The sequence below is a fragment of the Candoia aspera genome, chromosome 7 (genome assembly GCF_035149785.1).
Source record: "Candoia aspera isolate rCanAsp1 chromosome 7, rCanAsp1.hap2, whole genome shotgun sequence".
NCBI lineage: Eukaryota > Metazoa > Chordata > Lepidosauria > Squamata > Boidae > Candoia > Candoia aspera.
The window spans coordinates 2806322-2821047 of record NC_086159.1 but is presented as its reverse complement, the minus strand read 5'-3'; the positions used below and the strand labels follow the sequence as shown (position 1 = coordinate 2821047).

The 14726-nt window shown below is 44.3% G+C and overlaps 1 protein-coding gene across 2 annotated transcripts in view; it reads right to left on the bottom strand.

Annotated features, from left to right (window-relative positions):
- USP6NL (USP6 N-terminal like) overlaps nucleotides 1-14726 on the bottom strand; it is a 135248-nt gene extending 120522 nt beyond the window's left edge. The window contains exons 1-3 of one of the 2 annotated variants that reach the window (XM_063309180.1): nucleotides 14196-14275; nucleotides 5593-5731; nucleotides 3417-3506 (exon numbers count right to left, since the gene is read on the bottom strand). In XM_063309180.1, the coding sequence (XP_063165250.1) occupies nucleotides 3417-3420 (4 nt within the window). In that variant the 5' untranslated portion in view covers nucleotides 3421-3506; nucleotides 5593-5731; nucleotides 14196-14275. Of the gene's footprint in view, nucleotides 1-3416; nucleotides 3507-5592; nucleotides 5732-14195; nucleotides 14276-14515 lie in introns of those variants that run through there. The other variant, XM_063309181.1, reaches the window with a different exon arrangement.

The window sequence follows — 14726 nt, the reverse complement described above, 5'->3', positions numbered from 1 at the left end:
TCATTTTGCAAAGCTACAGTCTCATCATAGTACAGTGAAAAGAACAGGATGGCACTGGCATGGAAAAATACAACCATCTGCATGTATCAACTAATAAAAATATTGTTGTTTGTAACCGAAGAGATGTTTCTAGATACCAGCACTGCAATTAAGGATTTGCCACAAATACAAAATGGAAATGGTTTGTTATCTATACTTTCCTTTAGCTAGTTAAATGTTCTCCTATACCAAAAGAACAAGCCAGCTTCTCCAGTCCCCTACTTGCTTCGTAATAAGCTAGCCTCACTAATGTCACTGTATATGTCTTCCACGAAACCAGATAGTTTTGGATTGAATAATAAGATTAGAATTAAGGTAATACACTGTGGTTAGTGCTAAACAGTTAATTATTTCACTTCTATGAACATCACTGCTAGGAGCACTAGCTGTTTTTTCAAATAAAAAAAAACCAAAACCTAAACATCGTAGAACTCTACATTCAAACTTTTAGTACTGGCATATCATGCTGCCTCTTACAGGTAATACAGAGTATCAACAGACACCAATATGACCCCAGATAGCTCTCGTGGTGTTCAAAAGTCTGATTCAAATGTTAAACTTTAAATTCTAAACTTTAAATTTTTAATTTTATTGCAAAGAGTAAATAATCAGCTGGCCGGATGCAAAGCACCAGTCACCAGCATCCCAGTTACGTGGAGCAGTGCCCCTGGACCCCACAAAGGATGAGGAAGAACACCGTGGGCACCCCGGTCAATTTCATGACTGTTCTGTGACTGGCCCTGCCTCCCATGGCAGTCATTTCACGGCAAGCAAGTCTCCAAGGCGGCCAGTTTCTGAGCACCATCTGCTGTTAAAACCCCACTTGTGGCCCAGCCCCCAAATCATTGGCCACCCTGTTATAAATCCTAACCCACATTCCTCCAACCATTATCTTAAAAGCAGCATTTGCAGGCAATGGTAAGGCAAAAAGTATTTGTTGTTGCGTTATTCAACTTTTGCCTAAATGTTTTCAGTTCGCATTTTCATTGTCATTCCCCGCACATTATTGGAACACCCAAGGAACAATGCTAGATAATTTGTTAGAGGCTGCCTTTCTGTATCTCTAGCATGACCTTTCCATGAAGGAACTAAGTCTACTAGGTTCCTACAAAATCCTAGAATATGGGGGGGGACACATAAAGGAAGGGTGAAATTTTATTCTGCATTGAAAAAGTGGAGCAACTTTGACTATTCTGCTTGTGGCCTTCAGCTCCCACAAGGGAACAATACCTCACTGTAACTTTTTTCTATTTTTTTTTCCTGCCAAAGGAGATGCCCTATTTGACTACATGGTTTTTTCTTTTCTATGCAGCAACCAGCAAAGAAGCACAGCTATTACGGTTTCATCTGGGTGGTAAATGCTATCTGTCATTCAATACATCCAGTTCTGTGAGGACAGTAAGCCAAACAGGCCATAATTTATCAACCCACCTACTTTTCTCACTGAGACACGATCCAAGAATCACTGGCTTCTTCCTAAGTAATCTCTGTCCCCCAAGAATAGCATTTACGGAAAGAAGTAACGGAGCCCCTCTTTAGCTAGAGTGCCATTGGAGAAAGAAACGGGCATAGGGGCCATGTCAGTTAAACAGCCACTGCCTAGACCCTTCCGTCTTGAACATCAAGAGGTACATGTTTACAAGCTGGAAGCAAGGAGTAAACAATGACAAGAGAAATTATCCCATCATGATAACTCTTAGGAGTGCTTGCAAACTGGCTTTGTAAACAGGAAAATTCCATTCCAGTGCAACATAAAGCATTATTTCCGATAGGCAATCGGCAATCTGAAAGCAGCTCTATCAACCATCACTCCTTCCTATGTCACATGAAGGTCACATAGGTTGCGTCTATCCTACATCTTATTCCCATAAAATTCCCTTTCTTAGTAACCAAAAAGCTGCAGAACAGACCTTGCCAAACACTCGGATTTCTTCTTCAGTGAATGGAATTTTCAAATGGTCCTTGTGTTAGAAAGGGGAAATTTCAGTATGGTACTGACTGACCCAAATTAACCAACCAGGCTGTGCAAATTCAAGAGATTTTTGTATCTGACACAATACCCCTTGTCAAGCACCTAATCCAACAGCATCCTCACTGGACTCATGCCCTGGGTATCTACGGTGAGCTGCTCCATGAGACATTGCTGTCTTCTCCTGCTAGTGTTTTCACCATCATTTTATTTTAATGTTTGTAGGCCATGGAGAGCCTTGTCTGGATTAAAGCTGAAAAACCAAAATCCAAAGGGAGTACTGAGCATAGAGTGTGCATGCTAAGCTCACCTCTATTACAGGGTTTTCCAAAGTGGGAGGGATCTCCCAAAAGTTTGCATAACCATTTCTAATAAAAGTATATTCTCATTGCTTGATACAACCCGAGGGATTTTTCAATTCTCACAACAGATGTAACATTTTCTTTTCAAAAGAATATACCAATTCAAGCAATTTTAGTTCATTTTTATTGAGAAACAATAACAGGATGATGGCCTTAATTCCAAGGAAGCAGTTGTATATTTGTGAAGTCTTTAGGCATTCAAGTTGTTCCAACTGAATTAAGTGTTATGGACATCTGGAGGCTATTTTTGCCACAAGATTCTGGCAGAATTACCATCCCAAGCTTGTAAACTGTATTAATAACTTCACCTATTTATTTCTCTCTCTAAAATGAAGATAAGAGGTAGTTTATTTATTTATTTAATAAATTTATATGGCCACCCATGTCATATATATGACTTTGGGTGGCTAACAATTAAAAGTTATCAGGTCTGTTATTCTATCTCTGATCAATATATTAGCAAGTATCTGTAATTATATCTCCGAGCATCATTCACTTTTTAGGGAAAAAAATAGGAAAGCTTTCAAAACCCATTTTAAATTTTAAAAATGGCCTGAAAAATTGTAATAATCCTGCGCGGTAGTAAGGCTGAGAGAGAATGACTGGCCCAAAGTCACCAAGAAGCTTTGGAACTTCCACAGCTTTGGGTAGATTTGAACCTGGATCCTCCAGTCCCAGTCCAATACCTTAACCAGTACACTACATTGTTTCTCTGTCTTGGACAGTTGGGGATCTCATATTAGAAAGCTGTAGCAAAGTTATGAAATTCCCACTGCATGCCCAGACAGCCATTCGTGCAGAGTTAGATATTCCCAGTTCAGTTCTCAAGAAGATACTTACACTCATTACAGTTTCACACAGTCCCCAATCACTTATAGATTATGACCCATTCAAGTAAATGGGGGATAAATGGGAGTCACCAATTCCCCAAATAGATTTTTGTGTTTACAGATTTCTCTCTCAAAGCATTAGCTTTTAACAGCTAAGAACTTCATTTCATTTTAGGCATTGGACCTTGAAGATTCTCTTACAAACTTTTTACTCACTCATGACTGGTTGCCTCTCTGCATATAGTTCCAGATAGATATAAAATTAAGGTGGCTTGTCCAAGAAGATCTCTCGGAGGTATACATGTCCTAACCAAAAGGAAACAAAACAATGAGAGAAGTATTACTTTAAGACTGAATCCACCCGACTGCATTAAATGCAATTCTTTTAGCAATAAAAAATTAACTGTTGAATCACACTCTCAAGAAACTGCTGGACCAAGAGAGCTAGTTCTTAAGCTTAATCAATCCTTCTCAAATGAATATATTAGATAGTCCTAATATATTAACAATGGAAATAACTTTTAGAGTAAGTTGGTTTTGAAGGAACAGAGAAAAACCAGCAGTAAATGCAACCTTACGTATAACCTTGACCAATAACTCTTCAGCATTCTCACATTTTTCCTGGGACATAAAGCAATTTCAGACCCTCCCTTGATTTTTCAACCTCTATTTTTACCCTGAAAGAGGATATAGACAGAACGCAGCAAATCAATCCCAAGTTTGGACCCGAACAATCCTGTTCAGTAGATTCACAAGATGCAATGCATCTGGTACCAATCTGTGTTTCTGAAAAATGGGTCAACCCTGCAACCACATCGGGCCTTTCACAGTTTTCAGACCAGCAACACAGACCAAAGCTAAGGTATTTGGGCTGAGCTAAAGAGTGTTGCAATCTTAACCCTTCTCCTTTCCTCTTTGCTTACAGGAAGGTAGCACCTCTTTGAAGTTCAGGGGAAAGATCCTGACATCAAGTACTGGAGAAACCTTATGCTCCCACAACAGTCAACTGGTGCCAGATTTCCCAGCAGCTATTTCTGAGGATAGTAGACAGAACAGGATATGCAAGGGAACTAGTAATCATTTCAGATGGAAGCTATCAGTGAGAGGAAATAACTCATTATAATTTACCAAGATTTTATGTAAACCGCTTTGTAGCCATCTGAAAAGTAGCTGGAAAAAATCGAAAATACATTAAAAAAAATAAAGATTCTCAAATTAATTTCAACAAAAGTGTAACCCCCTTTTTATTTATGATGTCCTCTTGTTCAAGATCCTTTGCTCCAGCAGTGGTTCATCTGAAGCATTTCACCCTGTTCAAAGTAACTCCCAGAACAGCTTACAAAGAATTAATAAAAGTAAGATAAATATAAGCTTGCCAGTATTGACTAAAAAAATACAAAAGGAGGCAAGAATGAGGACAGAAAACCACCCAACTTAGGTACCTATCCTTAAAATAAAATAGTTCTTAGAAGTGGATGGAACAGGAGGAAAATTCAGCAGAGCTGGACTTCTGTACAGCTGATGGGATATTTGAGTTTTAATCTCTTTGGGATCAAAGTGCACTTTAGGCAAGTTTGGTGTAGTGGTTAAGGACCAGGCTAGAAACCAGGAGATGGAGAGTTCTAGTCCCACCTTAGGCACGAAAGCCGGCTGGGTACCCTTGGGCCAGCCCCTCTCTCTCAGCCCAAGAGCCAATCAGGCGTAGTAGGAGAGTTCTAGTCCTGCCTTAGGCACGAAAGCCGGCTGGGTGCCCTTGGGCCAGTCCCTCTCAGCCCAAGAGCCAATCAGGCATAGTAGGAGAGTTCTAGTCCCGCCTTTGGCACGAAAGCCGGCTGGGTGCCCTTGGGCCAGCCCCTCCCTCTCTCTCAGCCCAAGAGCCAATCAGGCGTGGTAGGAGAGTTCTAGTCCCACCTTAGGCACGAAACCCGGCTGGGTGCCCTTGGGCCAGCCCCTCCCTCTCTCTCAGCCCAAGAGCCAATCAGGCGTGGTAGGAGAGTTCTAGTCCCGCCTTAGGCACGAAAGCCGGCTGGGTGCCCTTGGGCCAGCCCCTCTCTCTCAGCCCAAGAGCCAATCAGGCGTGGTAGGAGAGTTCTAGTCCCGCCTTAGGCACGAAAGCCGGCTGGGTGCCCTTGGGCCAGCCCCTCTCTCTCAGCCCAAGAGCCAATCAGGCGTGGTAGGAGAGTTCTAGTCCCGCCTTAGGCACGAAAGCCGGCTGGGTGCCCTTGGGCCAGCCCCTCTCTCTCAGCCCAAACCACCTCACAGGGTGCTGTTGTGGGGAAAAGAGGAGGAGGAGGGAGAATTCAGTATGTTTGCCGCCTTGCGTTAGTTATAAAAATAATAAAGGTGGGATAAAAATTCAAAAAAAAAGTCCTAATAAAAATACACCACTTACGAAAGGTATGATTATCCTCTGATCAGTTGGTAATAATCCAGTCCAACTTTCCTGCAGCCAAACATGTGTTTTCAACCAATTAAATAACCAATTAAAAAATGGAGGGGGAAATCCCAGATGCAGTTGTATTTGCTTCTCTCTGTCAGAAAAAGAGTTAAATTCATTAACCAAATGTTTGCACTGAAGCTAGGCAATACACCCTGTTTTTTTGGCTTGATGTGGAAGAAGTGCAAAGATCATGGCCCAGCTATCAGAGACTACCTCTGCTGTTGAGCCATTAAAATCTGCAGAGAAGGCCCTTCTCAAAATGCCAGGCCTGATACCCGTGCAGTTTTTCAGGCCAGGTTTAATGCTGCTGCTGCTGCTGCTATTATTACTATTACATTTAAAAACTAGTCACTGGCTTAAGCAAAAAGACGTGTTCCTGGTCTTTTCCATAGACCTGTCTTGATTAACCTGGGCTCCATCCTGCCTTCACTGTCCTGGAAAAGACTTTCTGAATCTCTGAAAGTGTTCTCATTCAGTTCATTGCCCCAAATCAATACAGCCAGTTTGTTCCACTTGGAAACTCCCTTGCATAAGAAACAATCAACTGACACAATTTCACCATCCGTCTAAACCTAGCCAGCTAATTCTATGCCAAATCTCTCTTCTCTGATTTCTTACAACTCAAGAATAAAAAGCGAACATAATTATCTAACTTCCTTGAAATGCGACTTAGCATTTGCAGATCCAAAACAGATCCATGAAAAAAAGCTGGAAAGACACCAGATTTTTCAACAGAAGGCTGCCAGTTCGTCAACTGCAAAAATTAGCAAAGTAAACTGCTACTATTACAGGAACAGGGGAAATTCAAAGACAACACTGCTTAGAAAAGCAAGTATTAAAAATAACTTTAGCTAAGAGTTGCCAACAGGTAACCCTCAAATAGATTTTATCTATCCACCTATAAGACCACCAAATTTAAGGAAACATTTCATTTACGGTAAAATTATCCTCAAATTGCAAGATGCCAGGGATCATTAATCCACCTTTCTCTTTACTTTCCAGAACTCAAAAGCAGGGAAAGGAACCCACCTTTAGAAATATAACAAAACCCAATTAACTTATGGCTGTCAGATCCCCCGATCAAAGGTTTTACTTCCAAATTTTGGCGCGCATTTTTGAAATTAATTGGTGTCCAACAATCCCTCAGCTCATCAAGCCATCCGGCCACAGATGGGGCGACTGAATGAGCTCAGTCTACTCTAGAGCAATTCTTACGCTGCTACAGTAGCTTTCAACAAGATGACTGGGTGGACCTTCCACCTTTTGCTGAGGTTGCTTATAATAATGCTGTTCACCAAAGCATTGGGTTTTCCCCTTTTCACATTGCTTATGGCCAGGACTTTGTTCCAATACCTGAACTCCAACTGCCTGACCCCTCCGTAGCCAACTGGGCTGCAGAGATTGCCACTAATTGGCCGGTCATCCGCCAGACATTAGATCACACTCATGAAACTCAGAAAAAGTTTGCTGACCGTCACAGACGCCCAGAGTGGAACTTTGAAGTGGGAAATCTGGTTTATCTCTCTACCAAATTTTTACACTCCCAACAACCCTCAAAGAAACTTGCTCCCAAGTTTGTTGGACCTTTTCCCATTACTAAGTAATTAATCCTGTGACTGTTCAATTGCAATTACCCCCCACCCTAAAAAGACTTCACCCTGTTTTTCATTTGTTTGATAATTGTTTGATTTTTGTTAATCTGTCTTGGGGGGCATAGGGACGCGGTGGCGCTGTGGGTTAAACCGCTGAGCTGTCGATCGGAAGGTCGGCGGTTCGAAACCGCGCGGCGGGGTGAGCTCCCGTTGTTAATCCCAGCTCCTGCACACCAAGCAGTTCGAAAACATGCAAATGTGAGTAGATTAATTGGTACCGCTTCGGCGGGAAGGTAACGGCGTTCCGTGAGTCATGCTGGCCACATGACCCGGAAGTGTCCTATGGACAACGCCGGCTCCAAGGCTTAGAAACGGAGATGAGCACCGCCCCCTAGAGTCGGACTCGACTGGACTTTACGTCAAGGGAAACCTTTACCTTTACCTGTCTTGGGGGGCAGTATGTCAGATCTCCCGATCAAAGGTTTCACAGAAACCCTTATCAGGGCATCTCCCATCATTCCATTCTCCCATGTTGCCAGATGGGAGGGGGTGTGAAGTTGGAGTGTAAAGTGGTTTATTATGACTATAGAGCACATCAAGGACATGGGGTGAGATACGACAGGAATACCATCTGGATGGGAGGGGGAGTGACATGCTTCTTGGGAAAGGGGACTAACTAAGGGGATGTATTTTAAATTAGGTTTGAGCGGGAAATCTTTATTCGCAGCTTTCCTTCTGTACCATTCATTATGCTTCATTAAAACAGTTTAAAGAGATCCAGCCTCTTGACTGCGTATGTGTGAATGCTCGAATGATCAGGTGCTGACAATGGCTATGACAATGGTTGTAGTTCTTTTTGCTGGTAAACCAAGTATGCCAAAGCTGTCCCAGATGATGAGGGACCTGAGGAGGACACAGTGTGGTCTCAGTCTCTCTCTCTGGGGGACATTTAAGGTGAGCTCCATATGTAGCAGACCACAAATAATAGTACTAGGAAACACACAAAAACTGTAGCATAAGCCTTAAGATAGGCAAATCACAGAACAGAACCCCCACTCACCAAAAACAAAACAAACTCCCCTCTACACCTACATGAGTGATGCAGTGCCAACCAGCTTGCAGCTTTCAACTCTTCTAAAAATATTAAATGTGGTTCTTGGCCACCAAACACATGTCTACTCCTATTACTACACGGGAAACCTCAGCTAAGGTCCCTCCATGTAATCTGAAAAGAAAGCTAGGAAGGAGCTAAGGAGTTTTGTTGTGATCTTTTCTGGAATATTGTTATTTATTTAGTAAGATAAAACAATATTGAGTGGTAGCAGAAAGGTGGTTTATAAGTGCAACTACAAACATATCATATAAACATAGCCAATTATCATAAATTATATTTTATATTAACAATCAAGAGTCTTATGTCAACTTAACAACTAACACATTTCTTGTTGCAAGTATTTTATAGATCAGAGTCTGCAAGACCTGTGAACCTGATGAAACAGACCGTGATCCATGAAAGCTCTGCTATAATAAACAAACAAAAGACAGATGTTGCTAGAAATTATCATAGAAGAAAATTGGTCCTCCATCCCTCTTCATTGCATAATTTCTGGAGATCTGCAAACTGATCAACATTTCCTGTGTTTTTGGTAAATACCTCTACAATCCCTTGGCAAGCATGTGTGATTATCTGACTAGACGACAGGAGTTACTGGTACATCTTTAATATGCTTTCACCCACGTTAAGTACATGCACACTGCACACTACACAAATTATCAATGTTCAGGATTTTGCTCTTGATTCTGTCCCCACGTGAAGGAAAGGAGAAATCCTGCACTAAGGGAAGCATCAGGTCACCAAGTACAGTACTGCGAACTCTGGCAGAGGTAAACACATTTTATTCCATTCACCTTTCTGCTTTTTATTCTCCAACACTTTGGACAAATTTTTTAAATTTACCACTCGCCTTTGCCGGTATCAGCAGTGTCCTTTTTATGATTTAGCTGACTTATTATTGGCTGTCCAACCCTACTGATGCAGGATGATAAAGCACCCTGACCTGTACCGGCTTAGAGAATACAGATTTGTTGCTGTGGCTTTAACAGAAATGCTGACAACATTGATTTCTCCTCCTAAAGCTTTAGTGGTTTCAGTTTGTCTTTTAAGGAAACAGGCTAGATGTCGCTGTGGGATTTTCAGCGAAAACCGCAGAGAGAAGTAGTTACTTCTCGCTGCTGGGGTTCAAGGCATGACTGCTGTCGTGACCAAGGTGCTATGTAGGCTTGCTGCTGAAGAATGCCACCTACCAAAGGCTGCTTTCTACATTCATCAAAAGCAGCAGCTCCGCCAGAACTGCGAGACTTGTCCAATACTTTCCCACCCCAAGCTGCCACTGTGTTTTTCAAGCCAGCAGGTTGGTAAGCAGGAGAGAACAAAGCTTGAGTTAGCCCAAGCGAACAAGTCTCTGTCCCTCTTTAGCCAACTGAAGACTGAGTCTACACTGCTGTCCTTTTAATTAATTTTAATTAATGATTCTAAGGCACTGTATATCCTAGAGGTGACGGACTCATCCCTGGGGGAGCTGGGGGTGTTGACGACCGACAGGAAGCTCTGGCATGGGCTGGTCCATGGAGTCACGAAGAGTCGGAAGCGACTAAACGAACAAACAAAAAGACACTGTGTGTAACTTAAACAGCAAGAGGCAAATAGCCACCTACCGTAAGTCACAACAATAACTGGAGCAGCTATACCAGTGTTTTTCAAACTTGGCAAAGTTAAGATGTGTGAACCTCAACTCCCAGAATTCCCCAGCCAGCAAGTTGCCAAGTTTGAAAAACACTGAGCAAACCGTGGCAGCACCCCACTGTTTTAAAAAAGCCCACCGTGGAAAACCTTGCCAAGGGAGCCTCAAATTGAGGCCAGTGTTCAGACCAACGTAACCGTTTTTCTGACATCTGTATACAACGAACCGTTTCTTGGACACAATGCAGCATATTCCATCCCTAGTCCAACACGGTAAAAGCAGAAAAGGCTTTACCCAAAAGTCTGCTCAGTGATTAAGCTAATTCTCACATGGCATTTGCTATTCATTATGGAACCGAAACTGCCGCTGTACAAGCAGGTGTGTCTTCTATTAGAAAGATGGTGTTTTGCAATCTCAGATTTTGGATAATCTGCTGGACATTGTACAACACCTGCACCCTACATTGGCATTTACTCCAGGATGTCACTCTTGAGCTGTAATTTTGGCACAGACATGATAAACACCATAAGAGACCAAGCTAAATTATATGATGCTAAAAATGGGCTCTTGCAGAGTTTGGCTACTATAGATAAACTTATTAAAAATACCATCCTAATTACAACTCCACCCAGCATGAAGGCAAGTGCTACTTTAGCACAGGCGATGTCTCCTGGCAAGTTGTAACTTCCACAGAAGTACTGTGCCTTTTGTTAAATCAGTAAAAGGTACACTTTTTTCAATTACATACAGAAGGTCCACATAACTTCCTAAGTTGCGTACAGTATGGCTTTTAAACCTCCTGAATTTTTTTCAAAAAGCAATCAAGACTCAGCTTTTCCAGCGTGCCTTTGCCACCTGAGATGCTCGCTCCTGCAAGAGAGAACGTTAGACGTGACCAGTTGTTAGCCATGCCTGGGATATTTTGAGCGACAGAGACTTCTTGTATATTTTGTTTTTAATCCAATTATTGTATTGGGCATGAATGCAGCTCAGCATCAATTATAATAGGAATGCCATATAAGCCCAGTAAGTAAATAAACAAACAAACAAAAATAAAGACAGCTGTGATTCACAGCTACAAAAATGACCATTTACATCAGCAATGGCCGTGCTGGCTGGGATTCTGGGAGATGTAGTCCCAACATATCCAGAGGGCCAAACAAATCAGCTTTTACCAAAAAGGGAAAAAAACACTGGAATCTATAACCAGTATAGAATCCATAAGAAAATAAATGAAATTATTTTTCATTCATATTTTTATATATATATATATATATATATATATATATATATAAAATTATAAATGAATAATTTTATTTATATAATGGACACCTGCTTTTCACATAGTAGGGCCTGAAGCAAAGAGGGACCAGAAGTCCTCAAATCCTACTTCCACCACTTCTCCTGCACATTTCCCAGGTATCATCCATCCAAGTATTATTCTCAGAAATACAGACTATTTTGGTTTTACTAAATCACTGTCATTGCTATTAACAGTTCAAATGTCTAGGAAACAACCCTCCTTCATTTCTAAATATGGATTACTCCTATGTATAGTTCACTGGCCATTAGAAGGCCATAAATAGATTCTGCAGCTAATGATAGATTCTCTGCACTTTGAAAAAGTAATAACATGTATAAATACTGTTCCAGCCAAACATAACACAATAAGAAAATAGCAGACAATACATTTTTCCTGAGCAGGAACACCTGTGCTCATTTAAGTTGATTCTAATTTGCACTACAACCAGCTATATATGTGTGTGTGTATGTGTGTACACACATTATGACTGTTATCAATCTGAAGATAAACGTATAAAATGAGAGACGAACGAGACCTTTTGCCAAGTGGGACCGCCGCTCTCCAGTTATGTGTGTGGGTCCTATTAAGAGCTGAACCCCAGATATGGCCTTTCTATGGCCACACCTGCTCTGTGGGATAATGTCCCCTCTAAAACCTACACATCCCTAACACTGCTGTCATTTAGGAAAGCCCTTAAAACATGGCTCCCTCTACAGATCCTGAGGCAGGGGACTCTGTGAATCTGCACTCATACTGGGATTTTACTGCTTGGTTCTGATATTTTCTCACCACCACCACCTACAGGAATAGAGCTTTTGGTTGTCACCTAATGCTTTATTTATTGAATGTACACAGCTGTCCACCTTGACCAAGTAACTCTGGGTTAAGCTGACAAAACATATAGGTAAAATAATATAAAAGCCATAAGGCAACACAGAATTTTTTAAAAAAATAATGAACAAAGCTCCTCACAACATTGTCTCACAACGTAGAACAAAGTTGCATATTGGGCTCTACTAATTCGTCCCAGCTCTTGTTTTCTACTTATTTTAACACGTTACACACCACCTAGAGATGCATGGAGGATTGAAGCAGCTTATAATTGAATGAATAAATAAATAAATAAAGGGCAGCCTTCTGGTAAGGGAAAAAACCCAAGGAGAACAGGACATAGAAAGCTATCCAGATCAAGTTTCCATCTAATAAATGCAAGAAATGTTTCAAATTACAACAACCCCAAAGTACTCACTAACATTCAACAGCCATTCCTAAGCATCTCACCGGTGAAACAATGTACCAAATATTTCCAAAGACACTCCCTCTTCCCAGTTCACAGTTTCAGTGTATTTACATATCAAAGAGTCACGGGGCAAACGGCATCTCCAAGTTGCCAAGCCATGAGCTTCGGGGGAAAAAATGAAGAAAATCAGGCCTTGGCAGTTAAATTACTAAAATTCCTATTCAAATAGCAGGTGGCAGCTCCTAGGAAGCCTAGGGTTGAGTTTAGAAAAACATAGCAGTGGAAACCTGCAATTGGCAGGGGATTACACTACATCAATGTTTTTCAACCTTAGCAAGTCTGGACTTCAACTCCCAGAATTCCCCAGCCAGCACGAGGGTATGAGTTTGAGAAACTGCACTAGATGCTCTCCAAGATTCCTTAAGCAGGGTTGTTTTCAGATGAGAAACCACCTGGCAATCCCATGGCTTCAAGCTAGGCCAGGAGGGTTTCCGTTTAATTGCCAAGAAAACTAAATGGACTTCATGAATTCACAAGGAGTCCAGCTCACCTTGAAGGCGGCTTCACCTTTATTGTTCAACAGTACAGTAATATGTACTGCTGACCCCATGCAGGTTACTCAACACCAGCAACCTTACTGAGCTTACTCACTCAAGGAAATATAGACGACACCGCAGCCACCCCTAAGAGCAAGCACTACAAAATGTAGTCTCTTTCAAGTAAAACAGAACTAGGCTGAAAGAGACCTTGGATCAATTGTACACAACACACTCCAGTTCCCCACTCCGCCCCATTTAAGAGAGGCCATTCTTTGCAAGATAAGCCTAGTTTAAAAGGCTGGATTTTTTTTTTTAAAGCCACCCTAAACTTCACGGAACGATACAGGAGCGCTCTCTGGCTTCTTGCTCATTCGAGTCAGCAACACACCCGGCGGCCGAAGCCTAGTTCCAAAGGAGGGATAGAGCCGTCCAGGAAGGAAGGATACCAACGCGAACCATCAGCACTTCCCTACACGAAGCCTCGGGAGCTCAGGCCTGATTCTGCTGCCTGAGGTTTTTCTTTGTGAGAGAGAGAGGGGCGGCCCCCACGAAGCTGCTGTACGGCTCCCTTCCTACAGCCACCAAGAAGGGGCATCCAGGCGGTGCTAGCACAGCGTTTCTCAGCCTCAGCGCCTTGAAGAGGGGTGGACTTCGACTCCCAGAATCTCCAGCCAGCAGCCTGAGAAACACCGCTGTAAAGGCTGGCCGGGGGATTCTGGGAGTCGAAGTCCACCCCTCTTCAAGGCGCTGAGGTCGAGAAACATGGCATTATCACAAGGATATCCCTCCCCCCCCCCGCCACTGCCCGCCCGTTAACCCCGGGACGGAGGCAGAGCAGCGGCAGCGGCATCTCCCGACCATCCGCCAAAGGCACCTGCCCGCCCAGCCTGGGCGTCCCCCGCAAGCGGAGACGTCTCCCCCCACCGCCCGGAGGGAGCGGGAAGGAGTCCCCGGCCAGCCGCGCCGTGGCTCCCCGGCGCCCTCTCCTCCTCGCTCCCGCGGGAGCGCTTCGCCGACGCCCCCCCAGCCGTCTTTCGCCCCCGCCGCCCCGCCAGCCCCCCGGCTAAGCTGCCGCCGCCGCCGCTCTCCTGTCCTCCGGCCCCGACCACCCGGGGGACCCCCGCCCTCCCCCAGACCCACCGTGAACGGGGGCGGGGCGCCCCCCTCCTCAGAGCGAGGCGGGCCCGAGCGGGGCAGCCTCGGCCCAGCCCCGCGCCTCCCTCGGAGGGAAGGTCCCGGCGCCGAATAAAGGGGCGCTTTCCCCGCCCCGGAAAAGCCCGCGCCGCCCTGGGCTGGCCACGCCTCCCGGCCGCCGGGGGGAAGCCGCCCCTCGCGCGCACCCCCCTCCCGGAATGGAACGGCCCACCCTCCTTCTTCCTCCGGCCCCCTCCCCACTGGCCGGATCCAAAGCATAGCGGGGCAGCGGCTCCTCGGGGCCCACTCAGCTTCCCCGTCCTCACCTCCCGCCTCGGCCCTCACCGCCTTCCCGCGCCTCCGTCCGCCGCCGGCCCGCGGGGCTTTTCCCAGCTCAGCGCCCGGGACCTTGGCCTCCAACCAGGAAGTGGCCCGGTGTGACACCTACTCCTCGCTGCCATGACAACGCTCCCCCGCCCGCCGGGCTCGGGCCAGGAAAAGCCTCGGCTCCCGGCCACACGCCGCCGCCTGGAAGCG